The following is a 27,705-nucleotide window of genomic DNA, read 5'->3' on the forward strand; positions in this document are numbered from 1 at the left end:
ATATACACAAACAAAAACTTAAAAAGCACTATTTGCCAGGCATTGTGGCCTATTCCTATAATCATCACACTTGGAAGATGGAGGCAGGACAATGTTGACTTCAAGCCAGCTTGGACTATAACACAAGACCTAAAATCAAATTAACAATGCTATAGTCAGCCGGGCGGTGGTGGCGCACGCCTTTAATCCCAGCACTTGGGAGGCAGAGGCAGGCGGATCTCTGTGAGTTCGAGACCAGCCTGGTCTACAAGAGCAAGTTCCAGGAAAGGCTCCAAAACCACAGAGAAACCCTGTCTCGAAAAACCAAAAAAAAAAAAAAAAAACAAAAACAAAAACAAAAACAATGCTATAGTCAGAGCAAACACAGAAAATCTCTACATTAATCTTGATTTCCTTAAACTAAAGGGAAAAACAACTGTGTTTCATTTTCTCTTCACTTTATTCTTTCCATAAATTCCCATTTAAATGTATTAGAATTAATTCAGAGAGTCTTAGTATAGCTCAGTGATTAAGAGCACCTGCTGATCTTGGAGAAGACCCAGCTTCAATCCCCAGCAACCACATGGTGGCCCACAATTGTCTGTAACTCCAGTTTCATGGGAACCAGGACCTTCTTCTGATCTCTACAGGTACTGCACACACATGACTCACGCAAAAAATCTTAAAACACATAAAAATATTTTTTAATGAGTTCTGGGTGGTAAAAGAGGACTTATTTTCTGCACTTGTTTAAATGTTTTTACCTGGGCTGGAGAGATGGCTCAGCAGTTAAAAGCACTGGCTTCTCTTCCAGGGGACCCATGTTCAATTCCCAGTACCCACATGGCAGTTCATAGCTGTCTGTAACTCCAGTTCCAGGGGATCTGACACCCTCATACAGACATGCATGCAGGCAAAACACCAATGCACTAAAACAGAAATAAATCAATCTTAAAAAAAAAAAAAGTCACCAGAGAGTGGTGGCTCATGCCTGTAATCCCAGCACTTGGGAGGCAGAGGCAGGCAGATCTCTGTGAGTTCAATGGTCTACAGAGTGAGTTCCAGGACAGCCAAAGTTACACAGGGAAACCCCGTCTCAAAAATAAAATAAAATAAATCTGTGCCTGTGAGTTAAACAAATATACAAATTATAAAAGCATTGGCTTATTTCTTGATAGGAGGCTCTAATCCAGGGCCTTGTACAGTCTGAACACAGGCTCTACCACTAATTGGCACATAAACCCATGTTGCTTTTTTTTTAATATTTTTATTTATTTATTATGTATACAATACTCTTTCTGCGTGTATGCCTGCAAGCCAGAAGAGAGCACCAGACCTCATTACAGATGGTTGTGAGCCACCATGTGGTTGCTGGGAATTGAACTCAGGGCCTTTGAAAGAGCAGGCAATGCTCTTACCCTCTGAGCCATCTCTCCAGCCCCCCATGTTGCTTTTTAATTTAAATTTAATCTGATTTGTTTCCTTAGTCTATTTCAATAAACAAGCCAGCTGTGGTGGCACACACCAGTAATCCAAGTATATCCAAATGATGATCCAAGATATCTCTAGCTTGGAGCTAACCTTGACTACATAGTGAGACCCTGTTTCAAAACAACAGAAACCAACCAATCAGCCTGGGGCTGATAACTCAGCATTTAGCAGTAACCAGTGCTCTTCCAAAGGACCTGACTCAATTCCCAGGACCTGCACAACAGCTTACAACCATCTCACTCCAGGTCCAGGCATTTGATGCCCTCTTCTGGCCTCCAGGGACACTGCACACATGTGTGCACAGACACAGATGCAGGCAAAACATCCATATGCTTAAAATTAAGACCCTGCTGATGACAAGAACTCCTGGGCCAAGCTGGGTGGTGGTGCATACCTTTAATCCCAGCACTCGGGAGGCATAGGCAGGCAGATCTCTGTGAGTTTGAGGCCAGCCTGGTCTACAAGAGCTAGTTCCAGGATAGGCTCCAAAGCTACAGAGAAACCCTGTCTCGAAATAACAAAATAGAATGAAATTTCTTGGTCTTGGAAGCTCTAGAGCTGTGCAGTCAGCGCAAGCAAACCTTAGGACCATAGGAAAGCTGGGAACAGCATGCTGGAACATGCTCTCTGTGCAGGTATTGATCATACCCAATATTTGCACTTGATGTGAATATTCATCTTTTGTCATATCATGGGAATTCTAGTTACCTGGTCTAGTATGGACAACCAGAAGTCTCTGGACACTCCTGGACAGTCATTTGGCCAGTCTGTACTTTTCCAGCAGCACAGAACCCTGGCTAACTTTACCTGCTCTGTGTCAGATCGATTCCGTTTCCCTTCAGTTGGGGCTCCGTCACTTCGGATCACTTTGGGCTTCCGTTTTTTGCTGGATTCTGATGACATTGTTGCTCTTCCAGGTCAGAGAGCTATTAAGAAGAGAAAGCTTTTAAAGATTTCCCAGAGGGTCTGGATGGATGTCTCAGCAGTTAGGAGCACTTGTGGCTTTTCCAGAGGACCCTGTTTGACTCCCAGAACCCAGCCAACAGTTCATAACCATCTAGAACTACTGTTCCAGGGCACCCAATGCCCTCTGACCTCTGCAAATACCAACTGCATATGTGGTGCACAGATATAGATGTTGGCAAAACATATACACTTAGAAAGTGATAATTGAAAAATATATTGCACAAAAATTTCAAAGAATTAATAAAACTATTTATTTTTATTTTTAGAAAGAAAAGGGCTGGAGATATGGCTCAGTAGTTAAGAGCACTAGCTGCTCTTCCAGAGGACGCATGTTCAGTTCCCAGCACCCAAATGGTAGCTCACAACTGTCTATAACTCTAGTACCAGTGAATCCAACACCCTCACACAGACATACATTCAGGCAAAATACAATTACATAAAATTAAAAGAAATGAATCATTTTTAAAAAGAGAAAAAAAGAAATGCCAATGAAAGAGCTGATTCTTAACCAAGACAAACGGATAGCCAAACTAACCAAAAGAGAGACTCTGTCAAACAAAAAGATTTTTCAGAATTCAATTTGGAGACCTTCCCACCTCAGCCTCAGCAGTGCTGAGATTATAGCTGGGGGTCACCATGCTGTGTTATCTCTTTTTCATTTTTCTTTTTCTTTGTTTTTCTAGACAGGGTCTCTCTGTGTAGCCCTGGTTATCCTGGAACTCGCTTTGTAGACCAAGCTGGCCTTGAACTCACAGAGATCCACCTACCTTTGCTTCCCAAGTGCTGGGATTAAAGGCGTGCGCCGCCACCACTGCCCGGCTTGTGTGTTATCCTTTTCAACTTTAAAAAGAAAAATTCTGGCCAAGTATGATGGGTGGACACCTCTAATCCCAGCACTCTAGGGGTGAGGAGCAGAGGCAGATGGATCTTTGTGAGGTTGATCACAGCCTGGTCTACATACTGAGACACTGTCTCAAAAAACAAAAATCACGTCACGAAGACAAATTTTGATTGCTTCAAGTACATCTAGTTTCCTACTCTGTCGTTAGCATTTACAAATGTCAAGGTTCTTATAAGAAATGGATTCTCTCTCAGAGCCTTGGACAGGGAAACTAAGGCAGAATTTATCAATAACCATCTGTTTTCATTATTTATGTTTATTATGCAATTCTATCATTATCATAAGACAAGTGCAACCAGTTTCCTGTTTATGGTACACAGACCTCAAGTTTTCTACCAAAGTCAGTTTAAGCTTAGAAAGTTACTGTGAGGTTGAGAATGCAATTCGGGTGGTGGAGTGCTTGCCTAGCCTCCTCAAAGATCTGGGTTTGAACTCCTGGACCTGAGAAAACTGTCTGGGACATTCCTGCCAAAATCACTCTGGAGGTAGAGGCTGCAAGATAAGAAGTTCAAGATCATCCTTTGCTATATGGTGGACTAAACGTCAGCAGGGACCACATAATAAAATCCTGTCTCACAGGAAAAAACGGCGGGAAGATGGGCTGAGACATCAGTAACCACAACACTTGACTGAGGCAGAAGGATCTCCGCGAATGTGAAGCCAGCAGGGGGAGCTACCGGTAAGAATGGACTCCAGTGACTGCATTTAAAAACTTCATTGAGAAAGGGCAGGTGGTACATACATCTTCTTACTACTTAGGCCTTTGCAATGTGACTTTTAAAAAAATATTGTTTTATTTTTCTTAAAAATAAGATAAATAAAATATTTAGTGAAACAACTACATTAAGTCCGGCCAGCTAGCTAGGAAACGGAGGTGACATTAGGAAAAAAAAGCCCAGCCTCCCTCCCCTCCTAGCGTACGCATTTTGTTTTTATTGCTCTCAGCCTTTACGCAGCAGCAATAAATGCGTTCATCTTTCTTCACTACTACTCCCAGCAGTCGTTTGCAGCGTTAAGTGAAGAGAGCGCCGGTCTCTCAGAAGGGCCTCAGGGCGGCTGCGAGTGACAGTTCATCAAGCGGCGGGCTCATCTGACAAAAGCCACAAAGGTGGCATCGAAAACCTGGGAAATCCCACCGTCACACCGGAGCGCTTCCCCGCACACACACGCAAAAGGACCATAAGGAAGGTGTCAGCACCTCCACTGCCTTCAGCACCCCCGGGAGACTGAAAGGATGGAGCTCCGGCGAGTTCCCAGGAGGGGAAAACAGCCACGAGCCCCGTGGGAGCCCCGTGGGAGCCCCGTGGAAGCCCCGCGGGTGAGCACCCCAGCCCGGGGAATACGCGTCGTTCCGTCGGCACCTCAGGCCCCGCGCGCCCCGCAACCCCAAACCACAGCACTCGACTCTCGCTCACCACAATGCTCCTCACGCCTTCCAGCCAGGCGGCCACTTCCGGCTCACGACCATAGAGAACCGGAACAAAAGAGATATTGGCCGGAAGTGAGATACAAAGACCAGATGCAGCATGGGAAGCAAGGAAGGGGCGGATAAGCGGCTGGGAAACCTTTCTAATGGACCCTCTGAAACTGGGAAACTGCGGCAAAGAGGACCAAGAGCCTGTGTTCCGTTACTTTAATTTGCGATATGCTCAAGGAAGCACAGGAATGTCGCTGTGCCATAGCTTGGACCCTAGTGGATTTGCCTCCTCTGTGCGAGACAGAGTCTCATTCTGTAGTACTGGCTGAGCTTTAACGCTGTGTAGCTGATCTCTAACTCACCGGGGTCCGCCTGCCTTGGCCTCACTGGAATTAAAGGCCTGTGTCACCACGCCCGGCTCTAACTTGACTTCTTGACTCTGTCAGAGTTACTACACCGTAGGCGGCAGTAACTTAGGCAGGGGCATAATCCCTTGTTACACCTATTCCGCCTTCCACAAGTGAATCACTTTCATGTTAGGTTTGATTTTTCCAAAGACAAAAATCGTCATTCCAATGCAGTATTCAAAAACTTCCCGTGTTTCTTATCCCTGGTATTTCTGGAGTAAATCCTGCTTGTCTGGGGCTTGAAGTGTGTATGAATACCGGGTGGTGCAGAAACAGTTTCTTCTCTTGCCCTGGGGTGAAGATGAAGATGTCTTCTCTAAGATCAAGGGCACGTTATGCCTCAGCCACCTGGAAGCTTCCCACCTTGAACAACTGCTGAGATTCCTCGCAGAGGAAGACACCACACAACTTACAGTAAATATTTAATTTGGTTCCATCAACTATCCCAGCACATTTCCCTGGTACAGTAACAAAACCATGCTAAGCTGGGGTTCATGAGGTAAGGGGGTCACTGAAGAGACCCCAGAATCACTGAACCCACTCCGCAGGCCTGGTGGTTCTGTAAAACGAGGGTTTGGCTGACAGAATGTCAAGTTGGGGAAGAAATTCAAGACGGGAATATAGGTCTCTAGCTGCATGTCTGCCTGGAGGAAGGAGAAAGTACAGAAGAGCTGGAACACAAATTCCAGTTTTAACTGCATTATAGGAAAGAATGGCTAAGCCTCTCCATCTCTCTTAGGGCCCTCTCCCTAAGGAGTTCTGTCATCTCTGGTCTCTTCCAGTTCTGTTTCAAACTCAAAAGCTGAGTCCTATGTTCCAGCTTCTGGGTTCCTGCTTCAAGTCTGTGTCGCGTACCTAAGTCCTCCTCCTTCCCTTCCATCCCTTTCCCAGCCCCTCTCAGAATTTTGGGTCTCCTCCTAACTTCGATGACTTCAGAGTTTATGGCAGTTCCACATTGTTAAGGCTCAGACTTGCTTTTTTAACGAGTAGAGACCATGAGGCCATACCTGGTCTGATATCTCGTCGCACCCCACCTCTTAACTATGAGTTATGCCACCTGTTAAACTAAGCCATGTCCACAGTGTTAGCTGGGGACTTGACGGCCTGGAGACAAGGAGTCTCAGGGAAACGAGTGAATGGCTAAAATGTTGCTATTCTTCATTATGGGAATTTGAAACTCTTCTGGCCTGGGAAAGAGGTGGGGGCAGGTATAGACAGAACTGTAAGTTCTTAGGAAACAGCTTTTCCAAGCTGAACACAACCCAGTAGAATTCTTCCAAAGCTGAGAGAAAACTATGCCAGCAGGCCTAGAAGTTCTTCTGTTCCAGCTTGCTCCAAAGAAGGAAGGGAAGGAGGTGGAGGCAGGGCCAGCCTCACTGGAGAGGAGAAATCTTCAGAGGGATCATGATTCGTGACTCCATGTGTCGAACCAAGGGGACTATGGAGAGAGAAGCAGAGGTTACCGGGTGCCTGAGGCAAGCCAAGTACTCTTGGTTCCAGCCTAAAAACTCTCAAAACCTGTGATTGGAAAAGGTCCCTTCTGACTTCTGAGACTGGTCAATGGCATAAGGATTTAGGTGCTAATGAGCTGGATTTTTTTTTTAGATAATTTTATCCATTTTCTTATGTATGTGGGAAAAAAAAAAACTACCATAGGGCTGAGAGGTAGCTCAATGGTAGTGCGGCTGCCTAGCACGTATGAGCCCTTGGATTCTACCCTCGCTTCCAGAACAAACAAAGCACACTAAGCCAAATAAGATAAAAGCAAGGGCAAGCCACATTAAGGATAACATAGGAAGATTTGAAGAAAAGAATTTTGGGGAGGGGGTCAATGTAGCTTTGGAGCCTGCCCTGGAACTAGCTCTGTAGACTATACTGGCCTCAAATTCACAGAGATCTGCCTGCTTTTGCCTCCCGAGTGCTAGGATTAAAGACATGCGCCATCACTGCCCAGGAGAAAAGTAATTCTAAGGCCTAGGGCATAGTTCTATGATGAGGGCAATGCTGATGAATATGTATGAGGTCTTGGACTCCACCTCCAGCACCAACAACCAAAGATCAAAGAGAACTGTAGTGGTACACACTGGCAAGGTGAGAGCTGTAAGGGCTGAGGCTTGATTTAGAGCAACTGCCCCTCATACAGCTAGGGAGGTCATGCCCATGGGGGTATGGGTGTCAACAGAAAGTCCCCAGGAGGTCAGATTTTTTTTTTAAAGAAATTTTACCCATTTTTTTTTGTAATGTTTATGTCTCTATGTGGGTTCAAAAAAATTGCTGCATATTTTGATGGTAGATCAGGGCAAAGCACTTTCCTGCAGAAACAGCATCTGCATTACCATCTGACTAGGAACAGCTGCTTCTGTGAGGGGCACAGCTGACCCAGGGATCACCTGCCTGTGTGAGTCCTAAAGCCTCAGGGCGGATTGTATCATGTGGAATGTGTACCCCACTAACAAAGACAAACGCCTACTAATGCATGTCAAAGTAAGTTCCTACTTGAGCACAGTGGTATAGGCCTGCAATCCCAGCAACTTGGAAGACTGAGGAAGAAGGTCCACCCAGAATAAGTCTGGGCAACACAGCAAGGTAATGCAAAAGGCAATAGAAAAGATTGGGTGGGCGATGGTGCACAACAGAACAAAGAAAACAGTGTGTTCCCACACTGGAGGTAACCAAGGGATTGCAGCTGCCTGCAGAGATCTGCACCCTCTGGTCTCCCAGCAGACCACAGGCAGAGCAGACACCCACCTGCAGAGCAGACATCCACCTGCAGAACAGACCACCTGCAGAGCAGACACCCACCTGTGTAGTAGACATTTTCATCCCAGCCCCTCTTCCTCCAGGCCGCATTTCGAGTCTCCTCCCGAGACTGCAGATCTTTGTAGGCTGTGAGAAAGGCACAGGTTCATTCCTTAGAGAATCGGATCCCTTCCTCAGTGCAGGGACCCTTCCATTGCTCCAAACCCTGCCCTACTATCTCTTCATCCCTAGGTACTCCTCCTTAGACTGTCAATAAACACAGCTGTCACTATCATCCAGTTGCACATACTAAAATGATTAATTTCATCCGGGCAATAGTGGCACACGCATGTACAAAGGCCCTGTGGTAGGGATTAAGGATTTTGAAGCATATATGTATGCTAGTAACTCTTTCTATTTCCACTCTCAAACTCTCCTGTGAACTCCTATATCTGGTGCCCTTGTGACATTTCTAGTTGGGAGCATCTGTATTTTGTAATTTTTATTGCATTTATTTATTTATTCAGAGTGAAGAGTATATGGTGATCAGGAGATAAGTTGCAGGAGTCAGATCACTCCTGCCATGAGGGTCCTGGGAATCAAATTCAGGTTGTCAGGCTTGGTGGCAAATGCCTTTACCACCATTTGACTGGCCCAACACCAGCATCCTAAATATAATACTCCCAGAGGCCACAGTTACACCTCAACCCCATGACCTAGCTGCTCCCTCTGACCTCCTTGTTTTAGAAAAGGACATACAGCTGCTCAGGGAAGAATCTGAATGCTCTCCTTTTTCCTCCAGCAGTTCATCTCAGGTCCCACCGATTCAATCTTTAGACCAATTCATCTGTCTCAGCACACCACTGCCATGACCTGAAGCCAGCCCGTGCCTACCTGGTGCACTAAAGCAAGCACCTTCCCATGCCCAGTTTCCAACCTTGCTTCCCCGCCAGGCACTCTTGGAAAGGAGCATGGCAGCTTCAGAACTTAGATGCTGCTGCTGCCTCCACCCACCACATCCATGATAAACCCCAGCTTTTATTTATTTTTATTTTATTTTATTTATCATCCATGATAAATTCCCACGGCCTGCAAGGCCCAGCCTGATCTGGTGGCTGTCCTCCTCCATCCGTCCCATACACATACTCTCTTCCCAGTTCCCTCCAAGTCCTCCTCATTTCCACTCAGTGAAGGCCTCTCACATGCTGCTCCTTCTGCTGCGACTTCCCCCAGCAATTCATAGCTGGCTTCCTCACCGTCAGTTCAGGACTCGTATTTTGCCCTCCAGAAGGACCTTGTCTATCCAAGCCACTAAGGTCCCTGTGCTTCTTTCTTTCTTTCTTTTTTAATTTTTTTTTTTTGTTTTGTTTGTTTGGTTTTGGTTTTTCGAGACAGGGTTTCCCTGTAGCTTTGGAGTCTGTCCTGGAACTCACTTTGTAAATCAGCCTGGCCTCAAACTCACAGAGATCAGCCAGCCTCTGCCCTCCTGAGTGCTGGGATTAAAGGGCGCGCTCTGCGGCCTCCACCACCACCCGGCCCCCTGCAGCATCTGTTATGTAAAATTGGGCCCTTTTTTCTAGTTTGTCTGAGGCTGCAACTCCCTCAGCTAGGATGCAAGAGCAATAGGAACACAAACGCCTCCACACGTTTTATGAGTGACAGGGGACAAAGGGGGCCCCTTGAGTGTCTCCAACCTACCCCATAGGTGGTGCACGACATAGAGCTCTCCTATTTGTGAAAAGAAGCCTCCCACTGCCTCCTGGTTCTCTTGACGGTACTTGATGGCCCGAGCCCTGGAGACAGCAGAGAACATGGGACAGAGGCCCACCCAATGGTCCCTCAAGGTAGCCCAGGCTGATTCACTGGCCACACTTTATGGGCGGGATCAAAGTGGGGCCCAGGGCATGGATTCTGGAGGTGCAGCGCTGACTGGTTGGCAGCACTTTCCTCTACAGAATCTGCACTGTGCAGGTGGCTCCTTCTCTGAGATCTGGGAGGAACAGAGCATGCTGGGTTCCCTGTAACATGCCCTAAGAGAGCCCACTGGGAGCCAAATGGGGCAGGACAGCAGGGACCACCACATTTCCAACACGAGTGCTCCCACTTACCAGTTGTTTCCCCACTCAATCATGGTTCCTGGCTGAAAGAGATCCAGAGGAGGAGGAAGTGAGCACCACCTTGGACTCCCAACATCACAGGGGCAGGGATGGGAAACTAGCCTGATTCACGCCTGGTGTGCAGCTACGCACAGGAACACAGGAACGCACCACATACCTCTCTCTGCTCTGAGCTCATAAAGAGGGAGGAGCATCACAACAGAGGGGAAGCAAGCAAGAGGGGCTTTGTCGGAAGCCAGATACCTTGAGCTTGTATGTCCTCAGTTCATAGATGTTGGGGCCAGCTCTGGGCTGTGGTTCATTCCAGAAGCTGAACTCCAGAAGCAACTGGTTTCTCCTGGACAGCAGCATCTTGCTCCGTTCCTTTCGGAACTCCAGGTACTCCTGAATGTAAGGCATTGTAGGCACAGTAGCCAGGGGGGTTATGCTACCCTGTCAGTGTGCTCTGTGGGTTAGAGGAATCTCCCACACTCCCCTCCACACAGGGCTGGGCTGGAAGCAACATGCACACAGGATGCTGGGATACCTTGTTGTTTTTTAGCTTGTTCATGCAGTCCATGAGGGCTGGATAGCCACCTGAGAACCGCCATAGGTGCACTGTTGGGGATAGGATACAGGTCAAGGGGCTACCAAGAGCCTGCCCGACTAACAAGCACCAAGACAGCAGAGCAGGGGTCTCCTGGTGCCCTTTGTCTTGGTGAAGAGTAGCACTGGGTGGGGGATGACCTTAGATGCAAGCCCAGGAGACCACTAGCTTTGTTCTGCTTGGGTATTATTCTTCGACCCTTCTAGGACTCCATGTCCTCGCCCACAAATCCCACCATTTCTCAAAGAGCACCAACAAGACGATTAGATGAGGATGGGGGGTAACCGCTGCTAAAACACATGCTTGGCACACAGAAGGACCTGAGTTTCATCTACAGCATCACAAGCAAAACCAAACAGAAGGTGATCTGAGTGTCTTCCACCCTAGGAACACCAGGAAACACAGGGCTGAACAGAACACTCCGAGAGGGCTGATGCTGTAGCTCAGTGGTAGAGCGCTTGTCTAATAGTAGGTGTTGGGGATTATCATTTCAAGGTGTGCTACTTTCGCTTATGCTGTGGAACATTGTTTAATGATGTAAAGATGTGTTGTTTTTGTTTATGTTGTATTTGTTTAACTCTGTGAAGCGGTGATTCTTTGGCTGTCTAAAACACCTGATGGTCTAACAAAAAGCTGAATGGCTAACAGCGAGGCAGGAGCAAGGATAGGCAGGGCTGGCAGGCAGAGAGGATAAACAGGAGGAACAAGAAGGCTGAAAGAGGAGGAGGAAAGAGAACGAGAGGAGGATGTCAGGGATCAGCTACATGGTCAGCCATGGAGTAAAGCAAGAAACACAGAAGTAAGGAAAGGTAAAGGCCCAGAGGCAAAAGGCAGACAGGCTAATTGAAGATAAGAAAAGCTGGCTAGAGACAAGCCAAGCTAAGGCCAGGCATTCCTAAGTAATAAAAAGCTTCTGTGATGTGATTTATTTGGGAGCTGGGTAACAGGTTCTTCAAAAGAGCCCATAAGGGAAAAAAAAAAAAAGAGCCCATAAGGGTCCAAATAGGAGAACAACCAACAACAGCAGGGGACCTAAGTTCCATTTCTAGCACTGCAAAACACAACCAACCAATTACAAAACAAGAATGTTCCAAAGCAGTGAACTTAAGAGAAAAATAAAAACTGCAGCTATGTATGGAGACAGGGACACATAGTTCCAGCCACTTGGAAAGCTGATGCAGGATGATGCCTTGAGCCAATATCTGGGTAACAGAGGGAGACCTTACCTTCTGAAGGAAGGAGGCAGGCTGGGGATATAGATCAACTAGTAGCCTGCACAAAGCCCTGGGATCAAATTCCCATAAAACTGGGCTGGTGACACACATTAGGATGGAGACAGAAGAATCAGAAGGTTCAAGGTCAGCCTGAGCTGTGTAAAAAGGGGTGGAGGAAAGAAGGCAAGGGTGGGAAAGGACTGGGATACCCGAATACACCAGCCTGTGGTTAGGAGGATACATACAGAGATGCCAACGTACACATGACCTCCATACACATGCCATCCACACAGAACAGGTACTTACAGAACTCTCTGTGTACAGACTTCCTATTTTATTTCTTGAGTCAGGGTCTCTATGAGGCCCCACTGACCTGAACTTGATATGTAAACTAAGCTGGCCCTGGACTTACGGTGAACCTCCTGCTTCTACTTCCCAAGAACTGGGATTACAAATGTGTACACACACTAGGTTTACAGGTTGTTTTTTATTAGACACACATTTATCAGGACTGAGACAGGTCGGCTTATGGGGTTATGAGCCCCATTGCTGGGCATATGCAAGAGAGGCTCAGAGGATTGTCTGTAATGGCTGTGGCACTCGGGAAATGTTTACAGCTATCATCAATGGCAGATCTATCCGTGGACAACTGGAATGTGTCAAAGATGACTGAGGAACTGTGAATTTTTTGGTTGTTTTAGTTAAGTTTGGGTTTAATTTTTTAGACATAGTCTCATTCTGTAGACCTGGCTGGTGTGGCTCTCACTCTGTTGACCAACGTGTCCTCAAATTCACAGTAATCCTTCTGCTTCAGTCTCCTAAGTCCTAGGATTACAGGAGTCAGTCAGCATGAGCTTTTAAAACAACAATTTTTTTTTCAAGATTAAGTTTATGAGTATGAGCGCTTTGCTTGAATGCATGTGGTGTGTACCATGTGTGTGCCTGGTGTCCATGGAGCTCAGAAGATGACATAGATTCCCCAGAACTGGAATTACGGATGGTTGTGTAATAGTTGGATTCAGAAATTGAATTCAGGTCCTCTGCAAGTACAAAAAGTGCTCTTAACTGCTTAGACACCCCGCCAGGCCCCAGCAATAAGTTTTTGAAAGTAAGTTTGCGAGGGACTATTTACTTTTGAATTTTATGAGTATAGGTGTTTGGCTTCCATGCATGTCTGTGCACCGTGTGCATGCATGCCTGTGGAGGCTGGCAGAGGGTGTGAGATTCCCTTGTCACTGAAGTTACAGACACTTGCAAGCCACCATGTATGTGCTGGAATGGAACCTGAGTCCTCGGGAAGAACAGCCAGTGCTCTTAACCCCTGAGCCATCACTTTAGCCTACCCTACTCCTCAGCATGAAATGTTTTAAAGAGAGGAAATATTTATATTGAGTATTAAATACTGCAAAGAGACATAGCCCTGACCCCCAAAACTCACTACCTATACGAGAAGGCAGGCAAGTATTTTGGCAGCTACAGGGACACATGATCAGGGAATGAAGAGGCAAGAGGTAAAAGAGCCAGGGATAGAGCCTGACCCAGCAAGGATAGTACATGATCCAGCAAAAAAATGCAAAGAATCCAGTTTTTCAGAAGGATGCCATGTCTACACCAAAATATAAATCAGTAAGACAGGCAAGGGCTGGTAAGATGGCTCGGCAGCCAAAACCTCTTGCTACATAAGCCAGACAATCAGGGCTTGATCCCTGGAACCCAAGTGAGAAAGCTAGGTACGGAAGCACACACATGCACAGCTGAAATCTAGCCTGGAGTGCACACAGTGCACACGGAAACAAAGGGGACCCTGCTTCAACAAGGTGAGAAAAGAACATTGTCTGCTGACCTCCACAAGTGATCAGACCATTTCAGCACTCAGGAGGCTGAGGCAGGAAGAGTATGCCCTAGAGGCCAGTCTGGACTACACAGTGAGTCCCCATCTCAACAAAACAAAAAACAGGGAAATCAAACCAAGTAAAGCAGGCAAGGGAGAAAAAAAACACTTCAGTTCAGCCACCTATAAGGTAAATAGAGCCATTCTGTCTGGGCTGACGAATCATAGGCCGGCAGCACAGTGAGCAGAGGGGTAGTGAAGTGGGGTTGTGGACTGGGCAAGGACGGACTCACCGACCCCACGGGCTGCTTGAGAGCACCGAGGAGCCACAAGAGGTTGAGTGGGGCAATGGGGTGTGAGAGAAACACACTTCCCCATACCCCCAGAGACAGAGACGTTGCGGAAAGAAGAGGGCAGTCAGATATGGGAGCTGCTGGAGACCCGGGCTAGGAGGCCATGGTGGCACAAGGGAAGCTCACCTGCCTGGTCCTGCTCCCCGTACCATGTGTTCCAGTTGCCCACAAGCGAGCAGGGGTAGTCCTCATCCAGGTGCAGCTTAGGCAGCACAGCCTCCCTGTGGGAGGGGCACAAGAAGGAGCAGGGCTTGCACTGACCACTAGGGGCCGGGAGGTAAAGGTTCCAACTCAGGCCCTGGGGCTAAGTTTGTCTCCTCTCTAAGAAACAGGTGGGGAAGACATTCCAGCTCTAGAATCCACCCTCCTTGACTTAAGTAGGAGAATGAAGCAGAGAATGATTTAAGGTCTTCTTGGGGAAAGAGGGCCCTACCCCTACCTCCCAACAGTGGCTGGGAACAGGAGAGGGAGGACTCACGTCAGACTGTTGTAGGCATCCAGACATTCGGGCTTCACATTGTGAACTGCAATGCAGGACAGAGAGCAGAAGTGAATGCATGCGGTACTCACACACGCTTCTATGTATGTGTCCGGGTGAGCGGGTCCCAAATCGGGCCAAGGCTCTCAGGACAGCATCCGGGATCCTCATCCTCTCATCTCCAGTATCACAGCTCTTTACCCCGAACCCACCACAAAAGAGAAACCTGAGGTGCAGCTGCCCAGCTTAGCAGCTACTCACACTGGATCTTGTAGAGATTACTAGTCTCCTTTTTGGACAGCAGAGTGGAGTGGGCGTCCTTCCGAGGATCCACCTTGTGAACAAAGAGGGAGCGGAACCAGCTGCCTTCGCTGTCCTTGGAATAGAAGCTGCAGAACAGAGGGGTTGAGAGGGCCACGTGGAGACACGGGAGCCCTAGCTATCCCCCTGCGCCTGTGTGCTGCTCCTTGATCCGATGGCCTACATTTCTGAAATCAGCCATGGAATCCCACGGCAGTTAGAGTGCAGTGTCATCACCTGGGCAGACGGTGCCTTCTAGAGATTCCAGCTGCTCAGTCTGCATCTGTATCCTTGTAGGGCCCAGGAGACCAGGAGAGAATTTGTGCCTCCCACCTCTCTCCCTTCACTCCCTGCCCGGGGGTTCTCCAGCCACACGTCACAGTCTATTGCTAAGAGGAGAAACGCCCAAACTCACCGTGCCTGATGCCCACCAGATGGGACCCTTGATGAGATGACAAAGACCCTAGGTCTCCTCCTCACTGCCCATGTTGCCCTGATTAGACGTGTCTCAGAGATTCTGACCCTACTAGAAGCCACCAGGCTTCTAACTGGAGTGCCCATTATTCATTGCCAGGCCCACTCTGACAGTTTTTAGGATAACAACCAAGCTGACCAACAGCCTTCCACTCCACTCCCCAATCCCGCTCTTCCACGTTCTCAGGAAACGCAACTAAGCCTCGCCACTTTCCCCTAGCATAATGGCCGCATATAAAATATTCCCAGCATTCGTGATGCAATGGAAGAAGCAAATTCTGTAAGCAGAGGGGAGAGAGGAAGGGAGAGCCTATCAGGCCACCACCCACCGTTCTCTAGAACATTGCCTTGCTTTGCCCCTCCCCCTCCCACCCCATGCCTACAGTCTGAAAATGCTTAGCTTTCCTTTTCAAGATTAAGAATTAAATGAAAGGCCGGGCAATGGTGGCACATGCCTTTAATCCCAGCACTTGGGAGGCAGAGGCAGGCGGATCTCTGTGAGTTCGAGACCAGCCTGGTCTACAAGAGCTAGTTCCAGGACAGGCTCCAAAGCCACAGAGAAACCCTGTCTCGAAAAAACCAAAAAAAAAAAAAAAAAAAAAAAAAAAAAAATTAATTAATTAAAAAAAAAAAGAAAGAAAAAACCAAAAAAAAAAATAGAATTAAATGAAAGCATCAAAATTATGGTATGATTTCCATGCTTGTTTGGCAACCCTCTATCATCTGAAAAGGCTGAGATGGTTAATCTAGTTCTTTTTATTTTTATATAGATATTTTATGGGCATGTGTGCCCAAGTGTAAGTTTCTGCGACACATGCTCAGAGGACCCCACGGAGGTCAGCAGAAGTGTCAGATCCCCTGGAACTGGAAATACAGATGTTTGTGAGCTGCCATATGGGTGCTGGGATTCAAACCTGGGTCCTCCACAAGAGCAGCCACAACCACTGAGCCATCTCCAGCCCCCTTAATCTAACTCTTAGAAGCTCTCTAAGTTCACAATTAAGACACTCCTCAGACCACTTTTCCTCCCAACTGCACTTTTAAGATCTCATACCCAGGTGTGAAGATACACCCCTTTAATCCCAGTACTCAGGAGGCAGAGGCAGGCGGATCTCTGTGAGTTCAAAGCCACCCTGGTCTATAGAATGAGTTCCAGGTCAGTCAAGGCTATTACAGAGAACCTGTCTCAAAAAAGAAACAAACAACAACAACAACAAAACATTCACCTCCAGGCTGGAGATGGCTCAGCAGTTAGAGCATTGGCTGTTCATCCAGAGGACCTAGGTTCAATTCCCAGCACCCACATGGTGGCTCACAACTGTTTAGCCCTCCTGTCTCAGGAAATCTGGTGCTCTCTTCTGGACACACAGGGCACCAAGCATGCACATGATGCTCAGACATACAAGCCGGCAAAACACCCATAGACATAAAACAAATAAATAAATGTTAAATAATTAAAAAGATCTCACACCCCTCACTCCAATAGCTCGGGCCCTATACCTGGCCTAGTGTTTGGCCGCATCTTTCCCGATGACTCCTGTCACACTCTTTACCTGCCTTCCTGAAATCACCCAATAGTGTCATTTTTAACCATTCTGACGTGTTATTCTGCTCCTCCTGGTCTCAGTCCCTCCTGCTTTACCGTCCCCAAAAGACCCATAAACTCCTCAACTAACACACCTGGACCCTCATGGAGGACTACTGCCTTTGCTTGTCCTAACTCCTACCCGACTGCATTTCCTACTCAGCCACTTATTTAAACGGATGCAATTAATGATTTCCCTCTATCCATATTTCCCATAGAACTCTAGCTCCGTGGGCTTAGCACACCTCTCCCAACACTCTCATAGTCAAATGTAACCTACATCCACTTCTTTCTATCTCCTCTCTCACCAGTTCAGGGTGTAGTCTTCTCAAATGCTGGCCTAGTAAGCCAGGCTCATTTGAATTGAGGCCACAAGAGGTCCCATCCCACAGGCAAACTTTTAATAGCCCTGGCTGTCCTGGAACTCACTTTGGAGACCAGGCTGGCCTCAAAGTCACTAAAATCTGCCTCCCAAGTGCTGGGATTAAAGGTGTGCACCACCAATACCCAACCCAATAGGCATTCTTTAGTGGTGCAGCTTTACTCTTCTATTAGAGACATAAATAGTGTACCTTTGCCAAACCCCCAATTCCAAGACAACAGACAGGTCTCACAGATGTTTACTCTTTGCTCTGCCTGATAAAACTCTAGAAAAAAACTCAGTTCAATCAAGCCTGACCAACTGCTTGTCCCAACATATCAAGTCTATGACAAAACTATACCTCCTCTCAAAAGAGCCCTTCAAATTCTCCTCTCTCCAATAACCAACACTAGATCCTAATAGGCCGGACAGTTTTCTACCTGTATCAGGAAATCTGCTTCAGCCCCTAACACCTCAACTTCAACACTTCCTTAAACAGTCAAGCTCCTATTTCTTGTCTTTCTTTCTTTCTTTCTTTCTTTTTTTGAAACAGGGTTTCTCTGTAGCTTTGGAGCCTGTCCTGGAACTAGCTCTGTAGACCTGGCTAGCCTCGAACTCAAAGATATCCGCCTGCCTCTGCCTCCTGAGGGCTGGGATTAAAGGCGCACCGCCACTGCCGGCTCACCTTTCTTTTTTGACCCTCGCTTCTTACCCTTCTGGTACAATTACTATTTTACCACATATAGACAATTAAGCTACAGACTGTATAGTCTTCAGGGATATCAACCATCACCATCCATAACAACACCTGTCTCTCACCTCTGAAAACCTCATAATTTCCAAATGATGCCACAGTCTGGACTTCTATCTCTTGAGATAGCCATTCCTTCACCTTAAAAAAAAAAAAAGAGGGGGGAGGGGTGCTCCAGAGCCTTCTATGCTTTACCATCCTACGATCCTGCAGTGACTGAACCAGCAGCTCCAACCAGGGCCCTGTGAAGCCTCCACTTAGGAGGATCTCTTGTCAATGACTTGACCTTACTCAATTGTCTTGGGAATGTAAACAAAAGAGGCCAAAATAAAAGCAAAAGCCCCACTCAACGTCTGGCCTAATCTATGCTTCTTTTTTGTTTTGTTTTTCAAGACAGGGTTTCTCTGTGTAGCCCTGACTGTCTTGGAACTCACTCTGTGGAACTCAAAGGTCCCCATGCCTCAGACTCCCCAGTGCTGGAATGAAAGGTGTGCACCACCACACCAATTATTTTTTAAATGTGTATGAATGTTTTGCCAGTAAGTAACTGTACCACATGCATGCTGCACCCATGAAGACCAGAAGGAAAGGATTTGATCTGCTGGAACTGGAGTTAGAAATGGTTGTGAGCCACCATGTGTATACAGGGAACTGACCCTAGTCCTCTGCAAGGGTAGTGAGTGCTCTTAACCACTGAGCCATCTCACCAGCCCAGATCCACATCTTACACAGACAATTGGAACTAACCCCTCCTGACTCATGGAACATTACACAAATGGTCAGTTCAAGGAAAACAAGTTTTGTCATAAAATTTACTATTAAGATAATGAGAAGCCCATCTGTTCCCTCAAACATAAGCCTGAACAAGAGCCTCACAAAGGTCAGACCAAGCAATGTCCCCTTATCTGTTATGGAAAGGGCTCCCAACCCTTTCCAGGGGCGCGACTTCCCTCTCTGGGAACTCGTTTTTTCTTAAAGTGCATTTCAGCAAGTTCTCTGTTCACGTCTCGGTAAATTCCTCTACGGCTAAGTCATCACCCTTCCCAAAAGTGTCTCACATAGCAAACACTATGCTTCTTTCCTATATGCACAAATTTATGATAAAGCTTAATCTATAAGTAATGCATTTTTCATACATGTGTTTAAAATTATGATGAAATTTCATTTATAGGCTAAGCATAGTAAGAAATTAACAATGATAAACTAAAACACTATCCTGAAATAAGTATCTATGGATGTGGTCTGTTGCTGAAATCTTCCACTTCTTTTTCTTTGGTGTTTTTTTGTTTTGTTTTTTTGACACAGGATCTCTGTGAAACCGTCCTGGCTGTCCTGGAACTCACAGAGATCTGCCTGCCTCTGCCTCCCAAGTGCTGGGATTAAAGGCGTGTGCCGGGCTGGAGAGATGACTCAGTGGTTAAGAGCACTGACTGCTCTTCCAGAGGACCCGGGTTCAATTCCAGCACCCACATGGCAGCTTACAACTGTCTGAAGATTCAGTTGCAGGGAATCTGACACCTTCACACCAATGCACATAAAATAAAGTTAAATAAACCATAAAAATATTTTTAAAAAATAAATAAAAATAAAGGCGTGCACTCCATTTCAAATCTTCTGACAAGAGCTGCTAGGAGATAAGTAAAACATGAGCAAAGGGTGTGATATCTGATCGCCATTGTTCACCTGACTGGGCTTGGGATAACCTAGGAGACACACCTCTGGTCACCTCTGAGGTGTTTCCGGCGGCTTAACTGAGAAGACTCACCCCACTCAGTGACTAGAGACCTAGACTGAATAAAAGAGAAAACGGGGGGAGGAGGAAAGCCTACTGAGCCCTTGAGTTCATCTCTCCTGACTCCTGACTACAGATACAACACGAGCAGCTGGCTGCCATCGTGGACTGTTCGCTCAAACACAGTAGGCCCTTCTCTCTTAAGCTGCTCCTTGTCATGGGAAAGGTAGCTGACAGCAATGAGGACTCTGCTGCTTGCCTGGAAGAGGAAAGATAGCGTTTCATAAAGCGAGAAGAATGCTGGCGTAAACACGTCTAACACCATGGGCTCCTTCAGTTATTGTGCATGTATTTGTTCACAGCAAAGAGCAAAAGGACACGAGTCCTTAGATGGGATGCTGGTGACTTAGGGTGCCTGAGCCAGGCTCTGGGAACTTCACTGCAGGAAGCTATGCAACCTTAGAGTGTGGGTTCTACTACTGCCACCTTCAGGATGAATTAGCTCACAGTTTAAGGAACTTGCCAAGGGAATATGGAAAACCAGAGAACAGCACTTTCCTTGACAACCAGTCCCTCAGGTGGGACACTGAAGGGCATGGCCTTTGCTCTGAATGGTGTGACTGACTCCCCAGGAGGAGGTGGTGTCAGGGAGGAAAGTGGCTCTATTTGCCCACCAAGACCTTTGCTCCAGAGCGAGGCTCTCAGTAACTCATTAACATCACTAATGGCCAAGGTAAATATCCAGTGGCCAGTCCTGAAAAGCAAGCCCAGGGGCTTCAAGGCTGGACAGGTGAGGTCCCTGAAGCTTTGATGCCTTCCCTCTCCTCCAGCCATTCTAATTCTGCAGGTCTGCTTCCCCATGTGTTTAGTAGCAAAACACAGCAGCTCACCCAGCTAGGCCTTTTCTTTTACATTAATTTTTATTTCATTTTATGTATACAGATATTTCACCTGCATGTATGTCTGTGCACCACTTCCATGTTGGCTCCCTGGACGCCAGAAGATGATATCAGATCCCCTGGAACTGGAGTTATAGATAGCAGTGAGCCACCATGTGGATGCTGGGGATCAAACCCAGTTCTCTGGAGGAGTAGCCAGTGCTCTTAACTGCTAAGTCATCTCTCCAACCCTAGTTGTTGGAAATGGTTTATTGTATAAGTAAAAATCTAATAAGGGACTTGTTCAGACCCAGAGAGTTTCTCCATTTCAAGCCAACACCCCCAAGAACATTATTTTTTTAAGAGATATATTTATTTAATGTGTATGAATGTTACCTGGATGTATGTATGTACACCACATGGGGGCCAGGAAAAAGCATTAGATCCCTAGGAACTGGAGTTACAGATGGCTGGGAGCCACTGTGTGGGTGCTGGGAACTGAACCCCGGTCCTCTACAAGAGCAGCAGCAAGTGCTCCAGCCCCAAAGTACACATTTTTAAGAGTTCAAATTTTACTTTTCTAGTGAATTCCTGGTGTTTTCCTACCCTTGCCCTGCCCAGTCTTTCTCACTTTGCTCCCTTGTTTTGTTCTACAGCAGTGGTTCTCAACTTTCCTAACGCTGCAACCCTTTAATACAGTTCTACATGTTGTGGTGACCTCAGCCATTAAATTATTTTTGTTGCTACTTCATAACTTTAATTTTGATATTGTTATGAATCTTTATGTAAATATCTAATATACAGGATATCTGGTACGCAACCCTTATGAAAAGGTCATTCGACCACCAAAGGCGTTATAACCCCCAGGTCTAGAACTGCAGGAACATCTAAAACCCTACGCCTGAGCTAGGCATACAGATCCATCGGAGAGGGCTGGAAAGATGGCTCAGAGGTTAAGAGCACTGGCTGCACTTCCAAAGGTCCTGAGTTCAATTCCCAGCAACCAATGGTGGCTCACAACCATCTGTAATGAAATATGCTGCCCTCTTCTGGCTTGCAGGGACGTATGCAGGCAGACCACTGTATACTTAATAAATAAATAAATCTTTAAAAAAAAAAAAAGATCCATAGGAGAATATATCTGCCTACCTAGCATGCATGACACCCTGTGTTCGATCTCCAGCACTGAAAAAAGAAAAGAAAAGAATCACGTACCAAAACCAAAAAAAACCTCTGTTTGATTATTACACTTTATTTATTTATTGTTTGTCTCCTCACCAGATGCAGCCTCACAAGGGTGGATTTGGTATGTTCGGCTGTGTTTCCAGTAACCGGAGCAAGGCTAACACACAGTACAAACTCAATCTATGTTTGGGAAATAAATGAATGGGATGCAGATGCAAACAGATAAGACAGACAGATGGCCAGACAGAGACTAAAGCCTGAAAGTAAAGAGAAGCCCTGACCTAGAATGTGGACTCAGACTCAGGGACCTTTCCATTCCAACCATCACAGCAGAATTAGTGCTAGAGATGATGAAAACAGGCGGGGTTTGGTGACATACACCTTAAATCCCAAGGCCAGCTTGGGCAACATTGTGAGACTAGATCTCAAACGCAATGTTAAAGGGTGAGGAATACAGCATTGTGGTAGAACACTTGCCTGGCATTCACAAGGCCCTAAGTTCAACCTCAGTCCTGAGAAGAATCAGAAGGAGCTGCCCCAGCGACCAGTCCAGCCTTTTTCTGTGAGACTCGCCCACAATTTCACCTCGGCTCTTTCATTAGTTCCACACAGCCCTGCCTTTTCCCACAACTATACAGGAGCCGCAGACTATCTCCCTTCCATTCCCCATGTGACCTAGCACAGTGCCTCTGCCACAACAGCTCAGAAATTATTCCACCTAGACAAGAACATTTCCATCTCCTGAGGCTACGGTATCGTAGACGTCACGTCACGTTCGCACTGGCAATGGATGGAAGTCAACGGCCTGATGCCGCTCCAAGTGTGAAAGCTCGAGAACCTCGGAACTTTCTAGACCGGGATGCTCAGCTCTCTAGGTCCTGAACATCTTCTCAATTGGAGCTGGCTGCCACATTTCTCCTTATCGAGAGAGAGGTGTTCCGGCTGTGAGAACCGAAGTTTGGGGCTGTGGGTGTAGCTCAGCGGAAGAGTGCTTGCCTAGCACACATGAGGTCCTGTGTTCAGGCCCCAGTGTCACAGGGGGAACACATCATAAACACATAAAAACAAGCAGAATCACCATGACTACTAAAGGCTTGTTAGTAACAAGATTAGTGTAGGAGTAACACGAACTTCTCTCTCTCCCTTTTTCTTTCTTTCTTTCTTTCTTTCTCTCTCTCTTTTCTTTCAAAAGAATCTTGTTATATATCCCAGGCTTAGCTTCTAACTCATGATCCCCCTGCCTCAGTCTACCAGTGACATGAGCACAAGTATGCACCCTGGATAATAGCATTGTATATTGAGCAGCTACTACATACTACAAGTTAATCCTCACAGTACATTTATTTTTAACTTATTAATTCTTCGAGAATTTTGGACAGTGTGTTCTAATTATATTCACCCCTCCTTTTACAGTAAAATTTTAAACAATGAGGGGCCAGCAAGCTGGTTCACCAAGTGAAGAGCTTGCCATGCAGTGTCTTTACCATAGGTCATTGGTAGAACTGCCAGCCCCAAGAGTGACTCCAGAAAGATAGGGAGCAGGCTGAAGATCAGCAAGAAAAGGTGGTCTTGGGTCTCAATATGGGGCCAGGGCAAATAATAATAATGATGATGCAAATCATTAAGGGTAGGTATCATAGGTAAATGCTGCGTGTCTTCACAGCTCATAGCAGGGATTGCCATGCCCACTGTAACAGAAAGACACCAAGGCTCACCAAGAATCATACAGGATTGCCACATTAGAAGCAGCAGGTGTCTCTAACCCTTCCCCCATCCCATTGTGACCTCTGGGTGTGTGCCACACTAAAGATCCTACCACTGTTCTTTTCTCAGCCTCAGTATCTCCATTCATCTGGAAAACATGGTCTCCTAAAGATGACCTTGTGCCAGGCAATGGTGGCACATGCCTTTAATCCCAGCACTCAGGAGGCAAAGGCAGGTAGATGTCTGTGAATTTAAGGCCAGCCTGGTCTACAGAGTGAGTTCCAGGACAGCCAGGGCTACACAGAGAAACCCGTCTCATAAAAACAAAAAAACAGAGATGATCTTGTGACTGGATATGGCTTGGTGGTTAAGGGAACACAAAGCTGCTCTTGTAGGGGACCCGAGAGTTGGTTCCTAGCGCCACATCAGTAGGGTGGCTCACAATTGCCTGGAACTCCAGTTCCAAGGGATTTAGCTCCTTTTTCTAGCTCAATAGCACCTGCATTCTTGTGCACGTTCTCATTCCTCTCCTCTCTACACACACATTTAAAAAAAGTAAATTTCTTTATAGAAAAAAAAAAAAACAGATGATCTTGGGCCAGTGAGATGTAAAGGCACCTGCTGCCAAGACTGACAACCGGAGTTAGATCCCTGGGGCCACATGTGCCATAGAATAGACACGCATGTGCGGAAGCACACACACAGACACACACACGAATACAAGTGTTCATTTGCACATCCACACAAAATAATTTTTAGATTGTTATGCATGAGTGTTTTGCCTGTGTGTGTGTGTGTGTGTGTGTGTGTGTGTACCACTTGTACACCCATGAAGGCCCAAAGAGGGTGTCAGATCCCTTGGAAGTGGAGTTTCAGACAACTGTAAGTGGTCTCATGTGTGAGCCGTGAATCAACCTGGGTATGCAGAAAGAGCAACCAGTGCTATGCCATCTTTCTAGTCCCCCAAAGAATTGTTTTTTGTTTGTTTTGTAAGACATGGTCTCTCTATGTAGTCCTATCTGTCTTGGAGATGGATATGTAGACCAGGCTGGCCTCCAACTCAGAGATCCGCCTGCCTCTGCCTCCCGAGTGCTGGGTTAAAGGCATGCACCACCACGGTCAGGCTCAAACTAATTTTTTAATGTAAGAAGATTGTTTTTCTGGATATCCTTTCAACTCTCACAATGACAGAAATTGCTTGAGGCCCAGACTTGGGCAATGGGTAACACAAACATGACTTCTTCAGTCCTCAACAATCCAATGAGAAAGTACGGTTTCAAAGAAAGAGCACCAGCCTAGCGTACCTGAGCTCCTGGATTCTTTTCCCAGACACACAAAACAATCCTGTCAGACAAGTCCTGTTTCCTCCTTCTATCCAAGGTCATCCCTCCACAAAAGGCTGTTTACCAGGCACAACCCAGGCTTTTCCCCAATGTCAGCTTCTCCCTCTATATCCAGCATGGAGGTGACGGACCCAAGTCCAACTCCGATATCTCCGCTTTCCAAAAGTTCCCGTGCACAGTGATCTAATGGGGGACTCTATGGCTTCACTCCCGGGCTGGGGCAGGAGGAACGCGAATTCCTTTCCACAGGTGTGAGGACAGGTGTTTTCTCTTCTTTAGCAAATATTCTTTGCGCTTACCCTGTCCTCAAACCTGTGAGGGTACGGGGCTGTGGAAACAGGAGACCGACTAGGGAAGGACAGGTTAGCACTGGGTCAGAAGCGCTCAGGGTGATAAATGCAGAGATAGGGTTAGCACAGGGCACAGCACGGAGGAGGGAGGAGCAGCCCAGAGCCAGTCAGGGGCAGCCAAGCCCTACAGCCAGAGCCGAGCCTCTCTCCACCAGCGGTGGTGCAAAGTGCAGGGTGCATCATGAGACCTGGGTCCTACCTCCAGAGCAGCCTCCGAAGGGCTCAGAGACTGACCTTGACCAACTCCCACCCCCTTCTGTCGACCCACTGTACAGTGCAGGGTGAGGGACCACTTTGGGAATTCCCACTGTACCCTAGTCCTCTCCTTCCTCCTACAACTTCCTGAGGGAGGAGCTGCCTGGCCCAGAAGCCCCCAGCGCGTGGCAAATCACAAAGGACAGACTAGAGGGCTGCTACCACTGTCCTCTGCTTTCGCTCCCCCACTCCCCGCTCCAGTGCTCAAGACCTGTCCCTCCCACTCACCTCATTTTTTATTCTCAGCCCAGACTCAGGTCCTAAACAGGACAAAGAACCTGTCCAGCAAGACATGATAATGCACGCCAGTAATATCTAGGAGGCCGAGGCAAGAGGATTCCGAGTTCAAATCACATGTAATGTGAACCTGCTTAAAAAATAAAACCCTACCCGTATCTCTTCACCTCCCTCATTCTTTCTCAGACTCTCCTCAGGCCTTCATTCTGGCAGCTCCTCCTCTAACCCCTGAATTCTAAACCCAAGAGTCTGCTCTTCATTCCAGCCCCCTCCCCTGCCCCTGTTCCGGGCACGCGGTCGGCCCCGTCGGCCTCTCACCGCACAGCAGCCGCAGCCGCAAGATCCCCAGCGCGGGGTCCCTGCTTCCCCAGCAGCCGCCGTACCGCTGCAGAGATGATGCACAACCGCGGAGCCATGTTGGACCAGAGCAGGTCGCAGGAAGGCCACGCCCCAGCCCTGTGGAGGGGGCGGGACTAGAGAAAGCCACGCCTCCTCCTCGCCAGCCTACCTTTCAAGAACAGCCAGATGGGAACCTTCCAAATCCGTTGTCACACCTCGGAGCTGCTGGACCTCTGCAGCTAACTGGCTCCGTTCCCTTGAACAGCCCTTTCCCCGCTCTGTACCTTAAAATTCACCTCGGTAAATGCGGGCGTCGAACAATAAGTTCTGGACATTCGGAGGACACACCAAAGAGGGTCTGCATACCCCAAAATTGTATACAAGTTTTGTGTGCCTGTCAGTTCCCTTCCTACTAGGGTGCTGGGGGAGGGGGTGTGGAACCCCTGCAGGACTTCACAGGTAGTTTGTGTTCTGGGTCAAGGCATCAGCAGTGTTTATCTCATCAAAAGAACAGACACTCTCCAACACTTACTTTTTTAAACGTCTAAAGAGATTTATTTCATTTTTAATCGTTTGTGTGTGTACAGGCGTCAGAGGCCTCCGAAATCCTGGAGCTGGAGTTTTAAAGGAGGTTTGAGGTATCCTAATGGGCTGGGATTCAAACTCATGTTCTTCTTCAAGAGCAGTACCGGCTTTTAACAACCGAGCTATTTAAGTCTGGCGGTTAAGGCTCTGGGCAAGCAGAATGCTTTCTCTCCAGAGCCCGAGTGTGATGCTTTACACCTGTAATCCCAGAACTTAAGCCGAGACAAGATAATGAAGGCTACATAATTAAAAAAAAAAAAAAGCTTTCTCTCCACCATCTATTCATCTGGGCTCCTATATTTGATTTCTCAGCCCACAAACAGAGGTGGAAACCCTGCTGACCCCTGGGGGACCCAAAGACAGAGATATACCAACCAAAAAATGCCAACCCACTGGCTGGTAATTCCCACTCTGTGTGCCTGGGGTCAGGAACTTGCAGAGGACATAACTAACTTCCTGACTCTCTCAAATTTATGAGTCTGTCTAGGTAGCTCCCACTTAAGGCCTTGAAACACCGAAATTTGACTGAACAAGTCCTATCTGTACCAACTGATAGGCAAGACCTGGTGTAGCAGACAAATATCCAATCACTGCTGGCTGAAACCTCCAGAGCAGAGGGAGTGGCCATCCCTCATCCCTCCCTCTTGTCTATGCTTCCCCAGCACTGGGGTTATGAACCAACTCCCTCCTCAAGGTCTTCAGGCTTATACTAACTGAGCTATCCGCAACCCAAGAATTTAGATTTAAACTATGTGTTGGTTTGAATAAAAATGACCATCATATGGAAATAGAAAACACTTTACTGAGTGAGATAACCCAGACCCAAAAAGAGGAATATGGTATGTACTCACTCATAAGTGGATTCTAGCCATAAACAAGGGACATTGAGCCTATAGTTCGTGATCCTAGAGAAGCTAAATAAGAAGGTGAACCCAAAGAAAAACATATATTTATCCTCCTGGATATTGAAAGTAGACAAGATCGCCAGGCAAAAGTTGGGAGCAGGGGGGTGGGTGGGTTGGGGGGAAGGGGAGATGGGGAGAGAGAAGGGAGAAGGAGAGGATTGGGGAGAGCTTGGGGGAATGGGATGGTTGAGATGGAGTAAGGGTGGATATGGGTGCAGGGAAAAAGATATCTTAACTAAGGG

The 27,705-nt window shown here is 47.1% G+C and overlaps 2 protein-coding genes across 4 annotated transcripts in view; both read right to left on the reverse strand.

The window, feature by feature from the left end:
* LOC121436459 (THO complex subunit 5 homolog) overlaps positions 1-4,823 on the reverse strand; it is a 34,804-nt gene extending 29,981 nt beyond the window's left edge. For all 3 annotated transcript variants that reach the window (XM_041636390.1, XM_041636389.1, XM_041636391.1), the window contains exons 1-2: positions 4,753-4,823; positions 2,278-2,396 (exon numbers count right to left, since the gene is read on the reverse strand). In XM_041636390.1, the coding sequence (XP_041492324.1) occupies positions 2,278-2,373 (96 nt within the window). In that variant the 5' untranslated portion in view covers positions 2,374-2,396; positions 4,753-4,823. The remainder of the gene's footprint in view (positions 1-2,277; positions 2,397-4,752) is intronic.
* Positions 4,824-5,570: 747 nt separating this feature from the next.
* LOC121436381 (protein NipSnap homolog 1) lies at positions 5,571-26,073 on the reverse strand. Its single transcript, XM_041636211.1, has 10 exons — positions 25,953-26,073; positions 14,741-14,868; positions 14,480-14,525; positions 14,128-14,222; positions 10,544-10,614; positions 10,261-10,401; positions 10,009-10,040; positions 9,599-9,693; positions 7,964-8,047; positions 5,571-6,599 (listed from the first exon to the last, which is right to left on the reverse strand). Exons 1-10 carry the CDS (start codon positions 26,048-26,050, stop codon positions 6,535-6,537), a joined length of 855 nt encoding a protein of 284 aa, XP_041492145.1. The 5' UTR covers positions 26,051-26,073; the 3' UTR covers positions 5,571-6,534.
* Positions 26,074-27,705: the final 1,632 nt, after the last annotated feature.

This window comes from Microtus oregoni, unplaced genomic scaffold (assembly GCF_018167655.1).
Source record: "Microtus oregoni isolate MIOR12 unplaced genomic scaffold, Mior012 000049F_ref0000343, whole genome shotgun sequence".
In the NCBI taxonomy this organism is placed as follows: Eukaryota; Metazoa; Chordata; class Mammalia; order Rodentia; family Cricetidae; genus Microtus; species Microtus oregoni.

What these genes read in the sequence shown, in the direction of transcription:
- LOC121436381 (XM_041636211.1), bottom strand. Translation starts at nt 26,050, where the DNA reads ATGGCTCCGCGGTTGTGCATCATCTCTGCAGCGGTACGGCGGCTGCTG. An exon ending in TAATCTCTACAAGATCCAGT is followed by an intron (nt 14,526 to 14,740) that starts GTGAGTAGCTGC and finishes CCTGCATTGCAG; the next exon opens with TTCACAATGTGAAGCCCGAA. An exon ending in GATGCCTACAACAGTCTGAC is followed by an intron (nt 14,223 to 14,479) that starts GTGAGTCCTCCC and finishes CCCCTCCCACAG; the next exon opens with GGAGGCTGTGCTGCCTAAGC.